General features: G+C 41.4%; 2 protein-coding genes across 3 annotated transcripts in view; both read left to right on the top strand.

Moving 5' to 3' along the window:
* The first annotated feature begins 137 nt into the window (after positions 1-137).
* Positions 138-17,115, top strand: cnsta (consortin, connexin sorting protein a). Of its 2 annotated transcripts, none has more exons than XM_072380344.1 (13): positions 138-245; positions 3,207-3,271; positions 3,565-3,969; positions 5,173-5,879; positions 7,755-7,785; positions 8,529-8,615; positions 9,032-9,113; positions 10,451-10,472; positions 10,666-10,732; positions 11,511-12,073; positions 12,545-12,712; positions 13,544-13,697; positions 14,384-17,115. In XM_072380344.1, the coding sequence occupies exons 2-13, from the start codon at positions 3,262-3,264 to the stop codon at positions 14,590-14,592; spliced, it is 2,505 nt and encodes an 834-aa protein (XP_072236445.1). In that variant the 5' UTR covers positions 138-245; positions 3,207-3,261; the 3' UTR covers positions 14,593-17,115. The 2 variants fall into 2 exon arrangements, with proteins under 2 accessions (XP_072236445.1, XP_072236444.1); XM_072380343.1 differs by having other exon boundaries at positions 3,207-3,274.
* A 435-nt stretch (positions 17,116-17,550) lies between these two features.
* smyd3 (SET and MYND domain containing 3) overlaps positions 17,551-23,210 on the top strand; it is a 68,442-nt gene continuing 62,782 nt past the window's right edge. The window contains exon 1 of the mRNA XM_072380339.1: positions 17,551-17,766. Coding sequence (XP_072236440.1) covers positions 17,606-17,766 — 161 coding nt within the window. The 5' untranslated portion in view covers positions 17,551-17,605. The remainder of the gene's footprint in view (positions 17,767-23,210) is intronic.

Below are 23,210 nucleotides of genomic sequence, written 5' to 3'. Positions count from 1 at the left end.
TTGTATTCGTTTTTAAGGGATTGCAGCATGTAGAGTCCTCATAAAAAAGACAAACGTTGTACCGAGAGAACAGAACCAATAGATGGCGACAGAGCACCCTGTCTGGCAGCGGAGGGCCCGTGTCAGCGGTAGCAACGACCCCTGGCTGTCTGTGTGACGTTTACATTCATACACTCCTAAAAACAAACATCTCCGGCAAGGTGTCTGATGCTCCACTCTTTGCCCTTCAACCACTGTGTTCAACCGTAAGTACCGTTTGGCTATTCTGTGTGTGCGCCTAGGCGCGGCTAACGATACGAGCTAACACGTTTATGTTTAGAAAAATGTAGGTGTACGTTTGAAAGGTTATGTGCGGTGTTGTTTCGCCAGATGTGCCTGTATGCGGCTGGCGTTAGCCTACGCTAGCTAAATAGCAGCATACGCCAACGTGACCGGAGCTTTCAACGTTCCCTGTTGATATTTAACGAGTTAAAAACGGACGGTTATTAGGTCATTTGAGAGCATTTTCTTGCTTTTTTATTGAAAGAACACGAGCCTCTTAAGCTTAACGGTACGCCAACACCCTGCTTCAAACCCAACGGTTGCGAACCTCTTAATTTCCATATAATGGAAGATAACTTGTCAATTCAACAGTAATTGACAACCATGTCTAACTTTTGATTAATTTGCCAACTACTAGCTACTAACAAGTCAAATTTATATAAAAAAAAACAAATTTCCATTATGGGGAAGTGACAGTTTGCGTTGACTGTTTTTAACCGAACATTAGCTAACGCTGAATATTAAATGTGAACGCTTTGCTTTTCGTGTTAGGTTGGCTTCGGTTGGTGACAAGCATCACACCATGTAGCTAAACGGTATTGCTTGCTTACCTTGAACACTAACCAACACCAGTGCTCCCCCCCTTTCGATGTTGATGGTGTAATTGCTGCAAATGTTTTACTTATAGATTTCTAACTTTATAACAAATAACCTGATGATTTCCAACTTGTGAATGCGGCCAATTCATGTAACGACTGGGGGTTAACATAATCTCTCTCCTAACGTGTCTGCATGTGACATTTTATCCAGTAGCTGTTCTTAAGTCTTCGCAGTGGCCTCACAGAGCAGGGTCTGTTTATTTTTTAACCCCTATCTTTGTGCTTATCCAGTTGGCTGACTTGTCTGTCCCCTCTTCTGTCGTTTTATTATTCATGGTCCCCTGTGGAGCCGGGCACTGACAAAAGGAGGAGAGGATGGATGCTTGTGGACTGATAGCTTTGTGGGAGAGTAAAGGAGAAGATACTTTAGAGCACAAGAGCTCTTAAGACGGACACAATCTGTGTTTGCGATCTTGAGGTTTTTTTTGCTGTGTAAATCTTAATGTCACCGTTGTTTTCCATGGTCTGCGCCTGTTTGGAGTGATTATTACACTGTAAAAACAGCCTGTGGTCTCATAAATAGCTCTTTTGTTTGTCAAAGGTATATGGAGGATTATTACTAACCCAGGAGAGGGGAAACAATCTTTGCCCTCCATTCAGAGGGTGTTGACTCTTGTTAAAATATACAAAGCATAGGTTCTCGCCTCCCTTTGGATAGATTAGGCCTCCGTGCTGAGTTGTTCTTGGACTCGTCTCTCCACGGTATTTGCCGGGCTAACCTGTGAGTTTCCAGGTCTTTCGGGAAAAGTCTGTAAGGAAGAATACGAACGCAGAGATTGAAAGTCTTACTTGTTGTGTTTGCTCTGGCTTTATTATTCCTTTTATAGATGTTCGGGTTGTGTCAGGACAGCACAGCGTTAAAGGAAGAACAATTAGCGAAAGTGCTGCAGGAAACCAGGGCAGCTTTGTTCCTCTGAGATATGCTTTAATCAGCCTGGATCTATGTGTTTGTGGAGTTTTTTTTTTTTTTTTGGTTCACATTATGACGTCGTTCTTTATTTGCTTTTTTAAGCTTACGATGAAATGTCTGCTTTGCGAGAATATGCTGAAAGCAGACAGTAGGGGTGACCTGATAGCTGAAGATTGAAAAAATGCCCTCAGCAGTGGTGCCCACTCTTTGACTTCTGTCCAGCCAGACGTTTGCTGCAAGTCATCCCTTCCTTTCTCCTTTCTCTCCCCTCATTTCCTGTCTGCCGGCTGCACCCTGCACCAATGAAGGCTACATACACTTGGACTCAAGGATGAACTGATTAAGTCAGGGTGAATTCACATTTTTGCCCATAACTCAAGAATTTATACCCTAATTACCACCAGTACTATTCATATTTGATACATTTATCATGAAATTCTCTTAAACCATAAAGACCTCATGCAACATAAGGTCATACCAGTTCCCCGGTTTTCGAGAGTTCAAGACAAATGTGGTGAAATGACGTTTCACTGGCTGTCAACAGCATGCTGGTGGAAAGTGGTTATTCTAGTTGTATATGTCTTGCTGTTGCTGAGTCAACACGAGTGGGGCATTAAAAGAGCACAAATCTGATTACCGCTGCACACTGATTTACCTGTTTGTTAACTTGCCTGCTTGGGCTGGTCCGCGTTGGCCCGCCCTGCAAAATATCCTGTCTTTCAAAATCTCATAAAAGTAAATTTAGCCCGTCAAAGAAGTGTTGAATCATTGCGTGTGGTGTTGTGCTGCAGTTAATGACCTCCTTTTTTTCCCTTTGTATGTCAATAACTCGAGAAATATGGGATTGGTTGCACCTCTCTCCGTGAAATTTGACATTTAAGTTTTTCACCCTGGCTTCCGTGCAACGTGTTGCCACTTTGAACTCCTTCCATGCCAAAATAACACGATCAGAGCCAGCTTTTATAGGACTTAGTGTCGTTTGCTCTCTCGCGTTGTTACTCACAGATCGTAGCGTTGGTTTTAACAGTTTAGTGAAATTAATCCTGAATATTTCTAATTGGAACGGCCCTTTGGGCTTTTTTCCTTCTGGGCATGAGGATGTTTGCTTGTATTGTTGCGTATTGATGAATTGCACAACAGTAGCCTCCTTTAGGCAGTAAGCAAAACCTTTATTGATTAACAATTATAATCGGCTCAAACCATACTGCACACTATTCTTTATCTCTTTAAGCCACTGGGTTTGTTTGACGTCTTGGGAATGGTGCTAAACTTGTTTTTTGTCCCCCCCTTTTCTCCTTCCGAGTGGAGTCTAAGGATGCCAGTGTTTCTCCTGCTTTCTACTGTTCACGTCTTGTTCTGTCTCGTCATCTCTGCAGGCTTGAAGAGGAGCTGCGCTAACTGGAGGCTCTTACTCTCCAGCTGTGGAAGCCAATGGATCATGGTGGTGAATGTTGATATTTTCCATTTAAATTTAAAATGAATATGAATATAACTTCAAAACTGCAATGAGGACACTAATAGGATGTGATTCACTGCCAGTTGAGAATGAGGAAGGCTGTTTTCTTCTGTGCAGTGGTTGCTGTTGTCTCAAGTTACAACTGTCAGTCCGTGAATACTACATAGACTCAAAGTCGTTTTAGTGACTCGTACTTTTGAGGAATTCAGATATTCTTTGGATTTCTTACTTCATTTATTGTGTTGGGATTACAGCTGACTTTTATCTTTCATCCCCAGGTCAGATTGAGTCGGGAGGCACAGTAATGTCACAGGCTCATGGGGACGGGGTGGACCTCTGCGATAACTCACCGACCTCCGAAGCCCTCTCTGGCCAAACTCGAAACCTCAATGAGACGAACGCGCTCACGCTGAATCAAAATCGCCCTCCTTCACAAAATGAGGATGGAGGAATGTGTGACCTCATCCATAAAACCTCTGTCAACAACAATGGAAAGGAGGTGGGTGAGAAGGTGGGACAGACAGCGGAGGAACTCGCAGGAAAAAGTAGAGATGAGAATGAGGAGGAAGACATAGATGAAGTGATGAAGGATGAAGAGGAGGAGGAATCGGAGGGGTCAAGTTGTGTGATTCGCTGCCAGTCTCCAGATACTCCCATGACTGACTCTTCGTATTCTGAAACTGGTAGGGGACACAAAAACTTGTTCATAAAGGAAAAATGGTATTGTTTGTGCCTAAATGATGATGCTATTTCACTTAGTTTTGTTAAAAGCTTACTTTTTGTTTTGAGTAGTACCGTTTCTGCCCACATGGGGGCACCAGAACATCTTAAACTGCACAGTTGAGCTGAAAACAGTTATTCACACATCCAGCAGACATGGAACAGCTTTAGTTTTGTTGTCATAGTTCTCTTCAAATGGAAATGTGCTTATTTTATTTCTGTTTTGGTTTTCTCCAACATGATTCTGTGCCTTTTGTGCATCGGTCGCCAGCTTCTTACTCGCGCTGTATAATGCTTGTCATTTTACTTGTTGTTGGACACTTGTTCTAATTGCCATTTAAAAGAGACCCGTTGTTGTTGTTACAATCAAGGCTGCTGATTGTGTGTAAGTACAATATAATGAGCTCAACAAGTCTAAATGATTTGGATACACGTAAATATTTTAGAGAATTTCTTCCTTAACCTCAGATGAATAATGCACTTTCCTCAGATTAAAAAGACTCCAACAAGGAGGGGTCTACAGTCTCATTCAATGTGGGTAAACAATAGTTTAAACATTTTTAAGCATCTTTCCTTGGCACTCAAGGGCGGTCTCAGGCCTGGGAATGTGTAGAACAAAAGTCGGTGTACTGTAAAACGAGTCAGAAGCACATAGTTTTAAGGTTCACAAACTTCTCTAGTGTTGCTTTGAATAAGCATGAGCACACTTATGCCAGAGACTTCTTAACTGAAAATGAAACCAGCTTAGATCCCACAAGTCCACTTCTGCATTTGCAGATGCACATGCACGAGCACACGCACGCACACACACACAGACGCACGCACACACACACACCTGCTGTGTTGGTAAGCATTGAACATTGCACATATTAAGGGCAGGTGGCAATCAGCACTGACCCGAACGTTTCTGTGATTACTAAGTGTGTGTTTGTGTTCATACACTGAAAGAATAAAAGAACAGGCAAGTGGCGGTATACTTATGGTTAGTAGTAGTTATGGTTGGAGTGGGTCTCCAGGAAATCAGTGATCGCTGAAGTGACAGCTTTGGGTGTTATATTGTGCTCTTTCTGAGTAAAAAGCTGCTGATTTGAATACACTTGAGCACATTAGCATCAAAATGTTTCATATTTCTGTTTTTTGACTGCTACCTTTCTTTCCCTCTCTAGGCAGTCTGTTGGAGACTCCGTATCCTTTCAGCCCTGGGACGAGTCCAGAGCCCACATCCCCTGTCATTCCAGAGGTCAATCCAGAAACTGCACTTCCCATCAGTTCACTGGAACTGAGCCACAGTGATGCTGTAGTAGACTCGCATATCTTAAACACTGGATCAGGTGCCTCCACCACAGGGTCCATTACCTGCACAGATGGGCCTTCCTTCACAACAGGGCCTATAGATTTTACTACACAGACTCTGACCTCAGGCATGATGGCCAGCAGCCCAACTGGGCCTACAGAGGCTTCTGATAGGATAGCAAAAAATTCCTCTGGAGAGCAGCTTACCTCATCCACAGAGCCTGTCCTCAGCTGCGGGCCAACTTTTACCAGGGGTTCTGCTAGTTCACATTCAGGACCTGACATGTCAGCTGCAGAGAAGTTAACATTAACTGCACTAACAAGGCTCCACACTTCCACCACTACCACTCCTGCAGGTTTAACAACGGAACCCCTCTCCCTCACCACAGGGCCTAATGCAACAAACACAGAATTCACTTTCACAACGTCATCTATGTCCTCAAATCAGGAACGGATTACCTCAACTCCAGCTGTCTCCACCTGCTCAGCAGGGCCTATTTCCCGCCCTGCTCTTCTGGAGTCCCTCGAACAGCTGGCACAGAGGGGGGATGACACCCACCTTCCACAGTACATCCACCAGGTAACCTCTCTCTTGTTTATCTCATGTATGTCAAATACTGTGAACTTATTACTACCACTAGTTCCCCCAATTCCCATTATGTCTAGCTGTCCGTCTCTGTCTTCTCTCCCAAGATTTAAAAGCACTGTTATTTATCCACTCAGCCTTGTAATTAGTATGACACTTTGCACCCTAAGGTATGGGTGTCTACTGCGTCTGCTGACATATACAAATACAGACATGCAAGTGGGCACAGAGGCAACATGCACACAGTGAACTTAAACGTACTGTTTAAACATACTGGTTTCTCTCTCACACACAATCCTGCATGACTGAACATGCACGTTTTGAGGCGTGTAAATATTTGTGTCAGTTTGACTTTTTAATAGAAATCACTCCACCAGGCGCACCTGCGCTTACTTCCAGGCAAACGTGTGTAAATGACTGTGGATTCATATTCTAATCAAACACATTTCCCACACTTTAATGTAGTCAGTGATATGACTGCAGGGACATTACGCTTTTTACAGTCTAGTGTTGGAAAACAAAGGTTTTGCCTTTTTTTTTTAATGCTTATGGCTTATTAACAATTATCTGACGACTCCCACTAAATGAGTCCTGGATCAAACTTTAGTGATTTATGATGTACTGGAAAGTCTTTCGACTTCTAAAAAACATTTCTGTCCATGCTGCTGTTGTGTTAGCAGCATTGAATGTCTTTTCTAACTTGACTGGATTGTCCATGTAGGAGGAGAAACTTTTCTGTTGAAAAGACTTCCCATTAATTTAAGCTGACATTTACTAGGCCCTTTCAGACTCTCTTAGTAATGGTGTCCAAACCCATACAGTCATTCATTCGCTCCCTTTATTCAGAATCTTTGCTCACCAAGACTCGGCTGTTTTTTTTTAGATTATCTTGACTTGAACTTGATTATATTTATGTGCCAATCAGTCGGTACGTTCCCATTAGATACCTCTAGTGGAAAATGAGTGTATGGCAGGTTTTCATGAATTATTAATTAACAAACTAGTGCAGTGATTTAAACACTTTACATACCGACGGATACACACAGCACATAAGGTCACTTTGATTAAAGGAGAGCTATAAGGATACATTCGCTGAACGGTGTGCGTGCAGCTGCTAGTAAGCTTCCTGAATGCACAGCATTTTCTAAACTACAATTTACTAGTGTTCCCTAAAGTGGTTGAACTGACATTTAAATCCAGCGGGAGAGACAAACCTGAGAAACAACATAAAACTCTTGTTTGTCTCAACTCTTAACTCTGAACCATGCCACCACCGTTCTTGTGCAGTACCTAGAAAGGCCATTCAGTCATCACCGCCCTCACTTCATTACACATGCAAGCCTTGTGTGTCCTTTCCTCCTCCTCCTCCTCCTCTTTGACGTTCTTCTGTGGCACAGACACACACACACACACACACACACACACACCTCTCTTCCTCTGCGATCAACTGAAAGACATGAAAGGAACACTTGCTGAAAGGAGGTAGAGTGTCTTCCGTGGGCTCTGGTTTTTCTCTCTCGCTGTGTGTCTTTTGACATTTTCCTAATGAACTGTGTTCTTTCTGCAGTTGACCTAACGGCTCACCTGCTGTGTTATATCACAGTATGGGTCTTGTTTTCTCTGTCTTGGTTAATGATTGTAGAAGTTGCTCTAGAGGTACTGTTACTCTGTTTCAGCTCCGTAGTGTGGGGTATTTTTAATTACCCCCCCCCTTTTTTTTCTTCCTTCCTCACTTTTTAACAGGTCTTGTGTTATATTGAGGAGTTCCAGTTGCATTTTAAATCACTATTGCGGCGGTTTTTGTGACAACCTATGAGATAAAAGCACACGTGCATGTCATGAAAAGTTGTAATCTCTCTCTCCCTGCAGATTGCTGAGGCCTTTGTCCTTCATGAAGACTGTATCCTTGTGAGCCTGTTGGTTTGTGTGTGGCAGGCAGCTTTCATTTCAGTTTCTCAAATGAGTGTCAGACACTGACTGTTTGTCTTGTGTGCCCCCCTGCCTGAACATAAACTTATTTCTGGTTTAGAGAAATGTTCTTTGGGTTATTATGTTAATTAGATACTGCATGTTGTTTCTGTACACACATAATGACTGTCGACACGGACTCGCTCACAATAGCACTATTACATGACTGCACTCAAACCTTTATACACAATGATGAATAAAACAGTAGAATAAAAGAGTAGGAGCAAAGGATGGGAAATCATGAAAGGAAAGATGAAAAGCAAGAGGTTGAATTGGACGTTCGATCAGTGGGAGGGAAGATCTGAATGAGTCAAAGGAAAGGGAACGCTAGCTTAGCTATGTCATGCATGTATACCGGGTTAGTTAGTGAGAGAACGCATTGAGCCACGTCAAAGGAGGATTGTGTTTTGGCTGCTCATATCCATAAACATGAGACCGCATCGTGGAGCGCTTCCCCCCTCTGTCTCTGCCGTTGCTTTCTTTCCTCTCCTCCTCACTCTGCCACTCTTTGTGCTCCTATGTTTTTTTCAGACCTATATATTTCTGTCAGCTGTACTGGTACGTGAGCAGAAATCCAAGAGTTTTACAGTCGATTAGTTTTTTTTTTAAGATTTGCTCTGCGTTGTCTGGTTTTTTGTGTATATTTGTGTCTATTTCTTAACTGTTGTTTATCAGACCAGCGGGCATTATGCTTCATCCAACTAGAGAGACTCTATCACCAGAGAGTATTGGACAACCTGAAGGCACTTCAACAGCAGTGGGGTAACATGCAGCACACGCTCGCCAGATGTACACGAGCATAAATCTTGTGTTATCTTCTCTCTACTTTCTACACTCACAGTCAGCAGATGATAAACTGGCAGTGCAGCATACATCATTATTTTGTTTGCACATGCTCTGTTTGCTAAACTTCTGCCACTCTCAGGGAGACCCAATCTGAAAGGAGACACAGAGGCTGCGGCCTCTCTGTGATCACCTGTTGGGGCCTCACACACATATAATGTGATCATATCATTCAGATGCCATCAGGTTACATTCAGGCTTATGGTTTTAACATTTCTTTCCCCCTTAAACTGGAGCTCAGCGCTTAATGGCTTCTTCACTGATTCACGAATAGAGGCAAGCTTTTATCAAATTCTTTCGTGTCTCTAATTTTGAACCTTTTTTGTGTATTTTAGAAAGTCAGTGTGGAGGGACGTCCTCTGACCTTGCGACCCTTCATCTGGACACCCTTAAACACATTTGCCAGACGCACAGTCGGTCAGTCTACTTGTTTGTGTGTGTGTGTGTGAAGACGAAAAAAACACGTTGACTTCACAGCATGAAAAGAAAATTCTTATCCTTCATGTATAATACATGACACTTCACCTAAAGTCAGTCACAGCATGACAGCAACGACCAAAGAACGGAGTTAAGCGTCTTAAGTGCTCCACATGAAGGCTGAAGTCAGAATAGCAGATACATTCCCACATTTCGGAAAGGATTTCAGTCTTTGAATATTTTAGGTGAGGTAAAGAAGTCCATCATATCCTCCTTCTTAGCTATTCTTTACCAACCAGAGACACATTTAGTTAAAAGATTTGACAGTTTTCCATGATGTACATTGTTGCTGTGTATGATCAATGTGAAGAGATGCTTGATTCATTTCAAGATTTGTTTGCACTATTTATTTCTTTCTTTAATAATCTTTGCATTCAGCACTGTCTCCAGGGCTAACCAAACTCCTTGCTTCCTAAAGTAGAAGAATGTTATTGACGTCGCAAAGGATCCTGTCTCACCTCACTTATGAAAGATCTATTATGTTTGTATTCAATGTCACTGCATTTGCAGCTGTAGAACTTCCTATATTTTAAGAACATTGTGAAAAACAAACAAACCAGACAAATACAAATGTCTGATTTTAAGAATTCAGCAAAGTCCGTCTGGGCATTTTCCAATATCCAGAAGGGAGTCCTTGGAGCGCTATAACTGCATCACACTTTCATATCGTCAACATCTGCGCATTCATGTGAATGCTGTGTCAGGGGACCTGTGTGAGTGTATCTGTTTGTGACACTTTGATCGTGTATGCCTCAGTATGTGATGAGCACTGCAGTGACAGTTAAACCATATGGCTCTTGGCTGCTGCTGCTGCTGCACTTTTGGACATTTGAACCATCACACTGGTTTCACTTTACTGAACTCATGCACATACACTTGTGCACGAGGACACACACTGACTCGCACACGCACAGAGTCAAGTTTCCTCGACTTCAGAGGACATTATGTTGACGTACTTTCATTTTCTGGAGACTAAATTCAACCTTTTAACCCGAACTCAATCTTAAGATATGACCATTTGAACCCCACCCCACCTGCCCTTAAAATGTGACTGTGTTAACAGATTTAGGTCCCCACAACATGAGTCGTGTGTCGACCACACACTCGCACACCTGCTCACGCACACATTTTACTAGCCAGGGAAATGTGTTCAGGCTAATATTAGATTGGGAGAGTAGAGAAGGGTCATCCATCTTTTGCGTCTTCATTTACTAAAACCATGAAGCGACCTTCCATGCTCTAACCCTTTCTCTCTCTGTCTCTCTCCTGGGTTATAGACCAAGGACAAGAGATGCTGAGGTAAGACATTCGCAGTTTTGTGTGTGTGTGTGTGTGTGTGTGTGTGCATACGTGTCACATGCACAGCATCTAAAGTATTCATGGCGTACATATAATTGGTCTAAGTGTCCTGAAGTGATTTGTATAATGCATAAATGTGTCAGTTTAACTCTACAGATTTCCACTGTGTGTGTGTGTGTGTGTGTGTGTGCAGCGTGCATCTCTGGATCTGATAAGACAAACGTTTGAAGGAGGTGGTGCACAGATTTCGCCTACCTCAGGTGAGTGGGTGTAAACACATTTTTATTTGTGTCATTTGTGCGGCGTTTATAAAGTTTTCAGGTTTTTGCCTCCTCCCATCGAAATGATGGAAATTATTTTGGGGTTAGTTGTTCTTAAATAAAGTCTTTATTGTTCAGATGAAAGAGGAAAGTCAGAGATAGTTTCCTGGTCCCTGCATGCCACACCGTTTGACTACTGATCCATAGATTGTTTTTATTTTCACATCTGTGACTTCACATAAACACGCACATATGATTCATTATGCCTCACATCAAGACGGCCTGTTTTATGTGCATGTTGTCCACTTTACTGAGGAAGTGCTGGTCTGTTGTGCTCACTGAAGTCATGTCAGCCTGAAAAGGTTTTGCCCAAAAACAAATAAACGAACAAACAAAAACAGCTAAAAAAAAACCCAAAACAACAACTTCTCTAACATGAATTTTGACTCAAAGAAAAATCTATTTAAACTTAGTTGATATTTCATGTTGCCCTGGCTCTTCCTGTTTACGTAGCTGATTCTGCTTCCATTACAGTCACATCGTCACATTTAAGAGGTTTGTAATGCTACATATAATAAAGGAGTTCTGAAAAGACATCTCCATGCAGACGGTGAATAGCTGATACTTATAGAATCTAACAGTGTATGTACATACGTTTCAGGCAATGGACAACCAGAAGCAAGCAGTTATTCTATTAAGAGCAATAATGATGGGCTTTGTCACACAAACAAATTAATGAAAGCCACGTGTACTAATGCCATTACTTTCTTTCATCCAGCCCATCTGGTTGAAGGAGGAATGGAGCAGAGAGCTGAAGACTCCTTGTTTCCTGTCATGCCTTCCATTAATTTGCCTGAAAGGCTGAATTCCCCTGAACTGTCTGAGAAGGACGGGGAAGACCTCAACAGAAAATTAGAGGGGAGAGGCATTTTTTATGGATCGGACAAGCAAGGCGATGGCGGAATGGGAGAGGAGGCAGCGGGAGGGGTAGGATGCACCATTTCAGTCGTAGGAAATGGGCTGCACCCCTGTACCGCTGTGGGAATGGATCAGTCCATGCCTGCAGAGCAGCAGGGAGACCATTTAGGTCCAGTACGGGAAAAGGAGGCAAAAGGGGAAGAAGAAGAAGAGAGTGACGTGGAGGAGGCAGCAGAGGCTTTGGTGATGGAAGATGAGGAAGCAGAAGATGAGGGGGAAGAGAGGCATAAGGAGGGAGACTCTAGTTTTTGTCAGACAGCTCTCCCGGTGGAGACTCTGGTCAGCGGGGCAGAGGTGGAGGTACAACAGCTAAACCAGGACGAGAAGCTGAATGATGAGACTCCACATGGCCAAAAGACGCAGGTATATCATATTTCTGAGTTACTAAAGGGACTCTAGCTTTGAAATGATTTTTATCAAATATATGTAAGAAACCTTTAAGATAAATAAAGCATTCAATGCAGTAACATTTCAGGCGAGTTCTGACGTTTCTTCTCTGAGGTCACTTATAAATATAAAGTAAATACATAATAGTATAAATAATCCATTGCTTATAACATAACCAGCAGATTTCTTCCATTTATAGGGTTTGTAGATGGCTGGAGTTGACAACTCCTCTTCTCTGTTTTCTTTGCTTTCTTTCTTGTAGCAATTCACTCGAAATGTGACATGTTTCACTTCCTCTATCCTAGATCCTTTTTTTTTTTATTCGACTGCTTTCATTGACTTGTATAAGACTTAGCGGCTTCAGTTGGAGCGGTGATACAGCGGTGCAGAGCAGCAAATTGAATTACTATCTCAACGGTTGTAACGGTTTTTCCATTATCACTGCAGGAGAGCTGCAAAACCTGCCTGTACGAGGAGGATCTCCCTCCTCAAGAGGCTCATGTGAAGCAGCAGGAACAGACGGAGGTGGAGGAGGACTACGAAGTAGACCAAGCTGACATCATCAGAGAAGCTCCGTCACTGGACTACATGGCAAAACTCATCACTGTTGAGGAGGTGTGTTTGTACAGATATATACAGTATATATATATATATATATATATATATATATATAAAATGCATATATATACATGTGTATTTTGTCTGTTCCTGCAGCTTTTCTAAACTATTCTTCAAATTCTCCATTTGTTGGCACACTGTCTGTATCTCCCCATCCTGCTCTAAATGGACAGCAGTTTGCTGTGTTCAAGCAGTCCTAATATTATTACATAACTGTTACTGTATTTCCCCACTTAGGCTTTATTTCATAGTTGTGAAATTGGACATTTTTAATGTAGAGAGTCTAGTTATTGTTCACTGTTAATGGAAAAAAAACATATACATACACAAACAAACAGAGCACGTTATATATATATATATGTAAATATGAAATTAAATGACAGGGAGAAGTCGAGTTTTCATTTCAGCGTTTGTAATCAGCTCGACTCGATTCACACCCTTTTCAATGATGACTTTACTACCATGGTCTGCCATCACTTGGCCAAAGTGCGTCTCCTATCAAAGTCTGCTTTGGAACACGTTTGCATTTATCCAAAGAGCGCCTGAAACCCAGTGTATGTAAGTTGCATGATAGGGAGGCAGTTCCTGGTCCTGCATGGCAGTAAATATGTTCAAGCATTGATAAAGAGGCGCGAGTTCAGTACTCTTTATTTGTGCAGTGTGCTGCCACCTAGTGAAGAAGAAGATGAAGTTGGTGAAACACTCTTCTTGTGTGAATATGAATGGATCAAATCTGATTTCATGGTGTAAAAACTAGTGGATGTACCTGCGCTGTCTCATATTAGTGTTCTCTTTTCCTTTTGTCCGTTTGATTGCTTTGTTTGTCAGATCTCCCCCGCCTCCGGCCTCGTCTCCATATTGAAGAAGCGAAGCGTTTATGTGGACAGGGTGAACGTGTCTGCCAGCTCAAAGCCCCGACCTGAAAGAGCCACTGCCAAAAGACGCGTCCGCTTCAAAGTTCCTGATGACAGCTACGAGAACGGTGGGTTTATTCCTTTGAAATAGAGGTTTTCAATCTTTCCATATATGTGAAACCCTCACTTAAAAAGTTTCCAGCAGAAGTGAGTACAGCCCTGTGCATTATTGTGTATTATAATATCAAATGAATCAAAACTGCGTTGCCTGAAATGCATTAAGTTGAACAGTAGAGAATTTAGATTTATTTCGGTGAAATTGCAGTTCCAGCGGGAGTAACTCAACTGCAACAAGAATCGGTATACTTCTATTTTAATGCTCACCTTTATTGTTAATGGCTGATCCAATCCTCCTCAACATAGAGAATGCTAGTGTTGCGCAGATTTATGAACAGATAATCTGCCATTGCTCAGACAAGTTTTCTTCCAGTACTTTGCTGGATAGACAAAGTCCATCAGGATCCAAGTCCTCATAGACTTGGCCTTAATCTTACTGCCAGTTATCTACTGAGTCAGGTCATGTTGTAGATAGATACAACCCACAGGTTCATAACTGAGGAAGCTTTCATCTTCACATGCCAGAGAGAAGAAGATGCTTATCATTGAACATCAAAGTGATATTCCACAGTCCTTGCTTCTGTTGTATACAGGGCATCAGTGATCTGATTTGTGACCCTGTTTAAAGAAAAAAATGACTTCATTTATCTACTCTTCAGTACCTCCCCGGTCACTCCGTGTGTCTTTTTCTCTGTAGAGGTCGGTGGTGGAGACTCCTGCCTGCTTCTCTTCCTTCTTTGTCTGGTTACTGTAGTGATCAGTGTGGGTGGCACCGCCCTTTACTGCGCCCTTGGTGACGCCCAGTCTTCAGTCTGCCAAGACTTCTCCAGAAACGCCGACTTCTACATTGGACAGATACATCGCGGGATATCACAGATCCAGCACTGGTTAACCCCTGGCTCATAGCAGAAAGAAAATGAAGGTTCCTGCAGTTCTTGCTGCTGCCAGAGACAATAGGTTTGGATGCAATGGTACCAGTGAGTCACCACAGTCCTTGCTGCCATCTGGAGTAAATGACTGTTAATGGTTGAACATCTACGCATCACAGACACAGCTGGCATGTGTAAGCCTACGGTACTGCGTTTTTTTTTAACTCCGTGAGTACAATCACGGAGCATATTCAGAGCTGTGGGCCACATTTCCCATTACAGCAGTACTTTTGAATGGAACACAGCACAGAAAGAGAGGCTAAAAAGGTCAAATGGAGCCTTCTCTCTTTTCCCACAATTGAAGAATTGACCTGATCTGTCAGCCCTATGTAAGATAGAAAAAGTAAAAAATTCCCATTTTCGAGTAGGAGTAATTCAAGTATGCGGTTGAATTAGCTGAGAAAGCTGTGACGCTGAAATGAAAAATTCATATAGCAGCATACAGAGTCTCACTGACTTACACTGGACTCCAGCTCCCTCAGTTAGGAAGAAAACAACTGCAAAACATGGACATCAAAATAAATCTATATATATCTATATATATGGATATATATTAATGTATAGTTTGTTAACTATAGTGTACAAATGGGAAGAAACCCATTGGGTGTTTTATTAACTGCTGCAACATCTGGTGTTGCTTTTATTGTAGATTTTTTTTAAATGACAAAAGTAAATCTTATGTCGGTAGAGGGAGGGTCATTCTGTCTGTCTGCTACTAGGAATGAAATCTTTATGTCTTAATTGTGTCTTAAAGTTTGAAATGCTTGGAGTTTAAACTTTGCCTTGTGACATATGGGATATCTGTTTATTGTCAAAGAACATATTGAAAGCGCTATTTTGGTATTTATCTGGATGGATGGATCTGTACAGGGTAACGGACATGTTGCATATAACAACTGTTATATATACAGTGATCAGTTGATGTGGAGCTCCTCATCAGTTGTGAAGTACACATTTAACACGATGTCCTTTTCCATATATATCCAACAACGGGTTTACAGTGAGCTAACGAAGCTGCTGCTGGAGACGAGAAGTCCAAATGACTGATTCTAGGTTTCAGTGATCTACATCTAGCTTAGTGTAGCATATGCAACATGTAGAGAAATATGGTGCATAATACTGGTACAGTCGTTTTAAAAGGTTTTGAATGTTTCTACAGGCTCCATTCTGTTGGGCCAAAACGCAGACTCGGCACTTCTCCTTCATAGATAAAAACATCTGCGAGCGCTAAATGTTTGTACAGACCACTTGAACAGAAAACACTCTTAATATTTAAGCGGTGGTGACGAGGTATGAAATATTTTCTAAATGAGAAATTTGTTCATTTCAAATTGAACCCTAATTGACTTTGTGTAGATAATCAGTACAGGACCACATGAAGCACTATCTGCCTGTGTGTTTGCTCTTTAATGTAGCTTTTGACATCATCCGCTAAGATTGTCAGCGACATTTTTAATGTTTTTTGCAGCCGAGAGTCATTTGTCGCCTCTTGATCTTCCGTATTTTGTCATTTAGTTAAGCACGTCTTTTTGTTTCAAAGTCTTATGTTTGATCAACACTTTATTCTCTGTTTGTACTCATTGTGAAGCAGCGTTTGGCCTCAGAGGTCACGCTCAGCTGAATCTGCTGAACACCGATGCCTCGCGTGTGTCACTACAAACTATTGCAACGTTTCGTGTCCTTTTTAATTGTTTTTTCTTTTATTTGCTGTTGTGATGGATCAACAGTGAGTGCCCTTGATAATCCTCATATCTCCTGTTTAATAATATTCATTATCAGGAAATGAAGAACACAAATGTCTTCAAAGGGGATCTATTCAAGTGCCCTACCTTACCTATGCATTGCTAAAAGAAAACTACTCTCTCTCTTTTGGTCTGCTCCCTCACTCTTTTGAGATACGAGGATCTTCCGGGACATTCGGTATAGTTGATTCATCCGTGTTTTGATTTGCACACGTCATCTGGCTGGTTCAGACGACAGTTACTCAGAAAACCTCTTATTTAATGTTTTAGATTACTTTGATTATTTATGATGCAAGTGATATCAATTATAAGTGGTTTAGAAAAATAGAAAAGAAAAAAAAGCATCTTCTGGGTTATGTTTCACTTCCTCATGATATTAGGTTTTTCACCGTTGTTCTTTTGGAGGCTTTTACAGACATGTGAAGCCTGATTCCCCTTCATCATGTAGGCCATTAGTTTAATTTGTGTTTTTAATCTACTTTTAATTTAACTTTAAAGACGGCTACTGCTGTCGGTGTCGTCTTCTCCCCATGTTTCATCTGAAATCATATATAACTTTTTCACTGATTACTTTTGAGCAGAACATAAGAAATAAATGAATGAATTGTTGTGATTTTTGTGAGTGGTTCAGCTGGGTAACACTTATCCGCCTGATAAAAGATTTTTATGCATTGTTTGATGAACTCTTTTACTTTGTTCTTACAGACTGTAACAAGGAGATAAGGTTTTTATTTTGCTATTAAAAACCACTTCTTCACGGTTATGTCTTTTTTGTTTGCAGGCTTCTCAGTATTGTCTGCCAACAGTATTTTGTCCGTACAATTGAAGTGAAAATGGGCCACATTTAGGCCCCGTCCCAATTCCTCTCTTGATAATTCCCCCTCATTTTTGTTTGCTGAATAGTAGGTTAGGATGTCCCGTGTTCTTTTTTGGAAACTACCCATGATTCCACGGGAAATCCTACCTTTCACTGCAGTGTATAGTCATATTGGTTGAGTTTATTCACCTTTTTTTTTTTTAATTAATAAACTGAAAGTGCATATATAACACTCTTAATTCACACCGGCAAAATATCTTTTTTTAAGTCCATATCTAGATCTAACCTAAATTAATTTTTGATTATTTTTAATATTCAATGCCCCCCTTTCACGTATTATACCACCAGTGTACGCGTGGCTGTGGCGTCATGACGCAGCGCTTACTGCGGATGTAAACAGAGCTCGGTCCACGTGGAGGGAAATACTAAGTATGGCACCGATGCTGGAACGTTTCGCCAGCCCGGGGAAAGGTAACGGTCTGCGGACTATAACCAGGATCAGGAGAGGAGAGATGGTGAGCTCCGGCGAGCCGCTGGCGTGCTGCGTGTCCAACAAACAGGCCAGAGAAGTCTGCCATCACTGCTTCACACGGTAAGACGGGCGGCGCTCCGGGCTGCTAGCATCACGCTGGGGCAGGAGCGCACTGCTCGGTATAAGTCGTAGTTTATGGTCCCTCGTGATGTCCACCGACGTCGTCGACTATTACCCCTCCGCCGTAGCCTGACGTGCACCTCCCAAAAATTCTAACTATACGTCGCCTCGACGCGGGCCGTAAGGGCTGTGATTGGTCCGCTCAGAACGTAATTTCCGGCAGTTACTTTTTGCCGGCCTTAATGGCTGTTGACGGCGAGGCAGCTCGTTGACATTCGAAATTATCTGAAGTGCATTTGTTCAACACTGGTTGTTCAGCCTCGTTCAGCCCTGGTCGTACAGACCATCCCCGCGAACGGCTTCTCTGTCGCTTGTGATTCAACATTTGCAATTGAAGCGTTTGTTCTTCAATATTGATGAGCTCCAGCTGCAAATACAGCTGTTCCACCTCGGTTGCCATTGTTTACTGTTGTTAACTGTGACCGGAAGAAAAAGCATGGATTCGGCTATAACCCGTGAAACCAGAGCTATAGAGTATATACAGAGTTACTGTATATACTCTATATATCTGCCTGAAACCACACAAACACACATTCTCCGGCATGGAGAATTGCAGAGCAACGTGTTCCCGAGGCGCAGAGCTTCGAATGCTCAATGGAAGACGTCGCGTCGACGCCGACAACGTTCTGGACCGCAAATCTAGTCTAAGTGACTTTGTGTATATGTATGGAAAGGGTTTGCCACCTGATACGTACTTTGAGCTTATTTCTTTGACTGGCCAGAAGATGGCAGCATGGCTCTTTAGTTGAAGACGAAGAAATGAACGCTTTACAGCTGTCTCGTTAGTATGCAAATGAAATAGCCGCTATATAATTGATTGAATGCCGCAACTGTAAAAAATTAAAATAAATCTTACTTTCTGATAGATATTCATGATTAATAAGTGAGAATATCCCCCTGACCGGTAGTTGGCTCTCATTGTATTTACAGCTCCTACCAATGGATCACAGCCTAGTTAGGAAATAGCCGGAGGTAAAACTAAACTCCCATCAAGATATTTTTTTTGTTGATAACTGATGACATTGACCTTTTAATTGTGAGTTGTTATTCTCGGGAATCCTTTTGCCCGTTTTGTGAGTTTTTCCAATCAGGAAACTCGCATCAAAATGACATGCTGTCAGTAATTTTCTCATAATTGTGTCTCAGAGGGGTCTGTCTTTCTTGTTTGTTTGTTGAGATGAATAGTGTTTTCTGCAGCCGCATTATTGGGATGATTTCTCTGTTTCATCTAGTTTTCTGTTGATATTTGTCCATCTGGAAGCTCACTGGCAGATCTGCTGCCTTCTCTATGGCAGACAAACCCACTTAAATCGTTGTTGGTAAATTTAATGAGGCTGGTAAGGGGAGAGACAATGTTCTGATTTTTTAATAAAGGATAAGTTACTGAGGCTCATACTGTATTAATATGAGTATCTGCAAAAAATAAATACAAGGTTATATGTAGAAAAAATGTCTGATATAAAGTAAATATATAGTTAGATTCTTAGGCATCAATATGTTGTATTCGGGATGTGGAGCATTTAGAAGGTTGGACAGACAAAAATGTTCTGACCTACTTTAAGAGACACAAGAAGTTAAATTGGATGGATCTTTGAATGAAGATGAAGAATAATGATAAGTGGAGTTTTTCCCCAAAAAGAAGTCGCGGTGGAGATGAAAATGAAGGTTTTATGAGCAGGAATTACTTTTCTCAGGGCTGAAGATATGATGTACGACTCTGATCTCAGTGTTATTTTGATTGTGTGTGGGTGTGTTTAGCTTTGCTTTAGTTGTGTCAGACATGCACGTATATTCACGTGTTTGTTGCATCCATCTTTTCATTTATCTTCTGTAGGCACTTTATCCGGCTCAGGGCTGACTCATCTGACTTAGTCATGTGTAATGAAACCATGCTAAAACTTTGCTGTTTGATGCTTCCCTGTGAAGAATTATCTCAGAATGAAGACAATTGATGTTTTGTTGTTTTAAAAAAAAAAGATTTCCAAGCCTCACCAATTGCTATGTGTATAAAAAATGAATTTATACTAATAAAACTGTTAACTAGACATCGTTTTAAAAACCAGAGTCTTCAGTTTGGAAGAAAATATATATCCTTTAATTTTCACTCTATCATATTTAGAGGTTATTTGATAAGACATAAATACATACCTATATATATATATATATATATATATATATATTTCTTTGGTAACGAAGATTGCAGAATTATTTCACAAAGCTGGCTCAGATCTCAGAACACATTGTTTTAGGACTCCTAGCTTCAAGCTTTTACATCATAACTTGACATGTAATCAATGTATAAAAAAGAAAAAAAGATGCACCCTTTCACACAAAAGATTGAGTTTTATTAAGAGGAATCAATATAAAAATTACAAAGCTTATGCCTCCACTGAAGCCTATTATTTTTCCATGCGCTTGGGGCACATAGTTTGTGTATGTGTGCGTGTGTGTGTGCGTGTGTGTGTGTGTGTGTGTGCGTGCGTGTGCGTGTGTGTGTGTGTGTGTGTGTGTGTGTGTGTGTGTGTGTGGTCGCGGGGAGTCGAGGGGTAGATTAACACACAGGCTAGAAGTCAAAACTGCGATCATATTTTTCAGATATTGAATAAACGTTATGGGAACATCTGCTTGACCTGCAGCAGACACTCATCAACCCCAGAGCAAGAATTCTTTATTGATTTTGACATTAAAGACGTGTAAGTTGTGTTGATGTCGCAAAAGCTGTCGTAGAACATCGGAGTTGCACACGCAGGCTGAGAATGGTCTCAGAGATGTGAAGTGTATGTTTCCTGTTTTCACTAAAATACAATTAGTCTCACAGCGTGACCGAGTGTTGAAGAATGTTTGTGTGTGAGCGTGCAATTATTAGTGTGACTGCATCTCACTGTGAGAAGCGAGAGAGGTACAATATGTATGAATGCGTGTGTGTGCAGGAAATGAGCAGGTGGTGGGGGCATCAAAGCTGAAGTTAATTACAGGCCTTGAAGGCTGTATGTAAGTAATGAGTGATAAACGCTGAGGGAGTAGACACACACACACACACACACACACACACACACACACACATCCCAGCAGGATCAAACCGCTTGGGGTCAACAAACAAACAACCGTGAGGTTCTCAGACTCACAAAGAGCTGGGGATGGTGGGAAATAACAGCAAGATGATAGAGTGTAATTCTTCATTATCTCAAGATGCAGAAAAACAGTGTGAAGCAGGGTTTCAGATTGAGCTAAACTGATTGCTAAAACGAACGGCGCGGCAGCCTCTTTGGTTTGAGTGTTTTCTGTCGTGCGTTCAGCCCAGAGGCGGGTCTGTACCGTCACTTTAACGTAAATCCTGCTGTACAGCTGACCTGTGGGATGATTTCACATGTCAGTGGTCTCATCTCTGTCCCTCTTTAATTAGATAAGCATGTCTAAGTCATAAGTCTGGAAACACTTTGTGCTGCAAATAGTAAACTGAGAGGGAATCACAGTTACTGTGAAGACGGCAAGGTTCCAGAAAAAGATGCATATAGACGGGAGGCAGCACAGAAAACGCATCAAACACACCCATCACACAGACCAAAGAAGATCTCGGATGTATGTGTGTGTGCGTGTGTGTGTCCTCCCCAATTTAGGCCGCTTTTATTTGTATGTGTATTTGTAGAAGTTTTGGTTTGTGGTAACATTGTCAGATAAAGTCTTGATATATGACACCAATCTCTCATTCTGTGTCTCTTTGGAGCGCAAACACACACACACACACACACACTGCAGATAAAAACAAAGCGTCCTTAAACCTTTGTCTTATTTATAGAGAGATCCCTTTGATTGAAAGTTAAACTAGTTTCCGTGGGGTCTTTGTTATTTCAAGGAACATAGATAATATTGACAAGAGGGTCGACTTGAGAGTTTTGTTCTAGATTCAGCCGGATGTAAAAATCCACCGTCAAATCATGCCGCCTCCTTTTGATCCAATTATAAGTATAGCACTGAGGAATTCTGGGTGAATTGCAGCTTTTTTTTTGTTTGTTTGTGAGAGGACCGATCGTGATTAGCAGTGACGGACCTAATTATCGGAACCTGAAGAGAGTGTGCTGTAACACGCTTGGTTTGTATCATTATTCTGTAATCCACTGTTAGCCAGTCGTTGTAGGCAGTTTTAAGGAAATGAGCTGATATACCAGCACCTGTGTGTGTGTGTGTGTGTGTGTGTGTGTGTGTGTGTGTGTGTGCGCGTGTAATAACTGACTTCAGAACTTACTTTGAGCTCAGGTTTTGTCTTTAATTTTCATCGGCGCTCTCCTTCTGATGCACCCTCCATGTTTCAGTTTGTAAGCTTCCCCCTTTCAGCTCCATGTTTCGTCTTATTTATTTCTACTTTAGTTTTTGTCCATTTCAAGTTCACTGTTGTAATTACACTGCGTGGCGTTTGAAAGCAGCTCCCTTCTCATTCCGTCTATTCTGGCACAGACTGTAAGTCTCACTGTCTTCCACCCTTTTCTGTCTCTGTGGTCCTTTTCACACAAACTCTGGACAGTGTTTGGCAATCATAAGTCGTCGTCTCTATTTGCCCGTCATTAGTAGATTTTTATTTCTACCTGGAGTGAAAACAGATCTTTCTTTGTATCTTTATCTTTGTATCTGTGATGATCAAACAGTAGGTGAGAACCATGACTCACTCTGAAAGACAAATTTGATAAAGGTATTGTAAAATGTGATATGCTAATAGATTCTTTTCGGGGGAATGAATATAGAAGGAAAATGTTCAAGGAAAATAATACTTTAATAGATACAGTGATTAAAAATGAGCAAATATATTAATAAAATAACATAAAATTGATAAATGGACTTTTCTAGCGCTTTTCTAGTCTAACTGACCACTCAAAGCGCTTCTAACACTACATCCCACATTCACCCACTCACACATACAGCACGTCTTAAGATACACATAACTATGTGCTTTCTAATCATCCATACCCTGATGGATACATCAGGAGGCAACGTGGGGTTCAGTGTCTTGCCCAAGGATGCTTCGACATGTAGCCCGGGGAAGCCAGAGTCGAGCCACCGAGCTTCCGATTGGTGGGCGACTGCTCTTCCTCCTGAGCTACAGCCGCTAAATGTGAAAATAAAAGGGAATAAGTAGGAGTACTAATATATATTCAAAAGGATGCAGTTGAAAATTAAAGCAGAATTATCAATTTCACCTTCTTGACCTTAATTATTGCATAAATGTACATTTTAATTTTAGTTGAACTTATGACATTAATTTATTTATTGAGCCATTTTTATATTTCTGTATTTTTTACTGAATCTGGCAGTTTCAGAAATAAACAAATAACAATCAGTTGTCACCGGGAGGAGATAGAACAAATATTAACATAAAGATGAATAATAATAAA

Source organism: Leuresthes tenuis, unplaced genomic scaffold, assembly GCF_036924035.1.
Source record: "Leuresthes tenuis unplaced genomic scaffold, fLeuTen1.0.hap1 SCAF_2, whole genome shotgun sequence".
In the NCBI taxonomy this organism is placed as follows: domain Eukaryota; kingdom Metazoa; phylum Chordata; class Actinopteri; order Atheriniformes; family Atherinopsidae; genus Leuresthes; species Leuresthes tenuis.
Note: the sequence above shows the minus strand (reverse complement) of the source record. Positions and strands in the feature narration are given on the sequence as shown.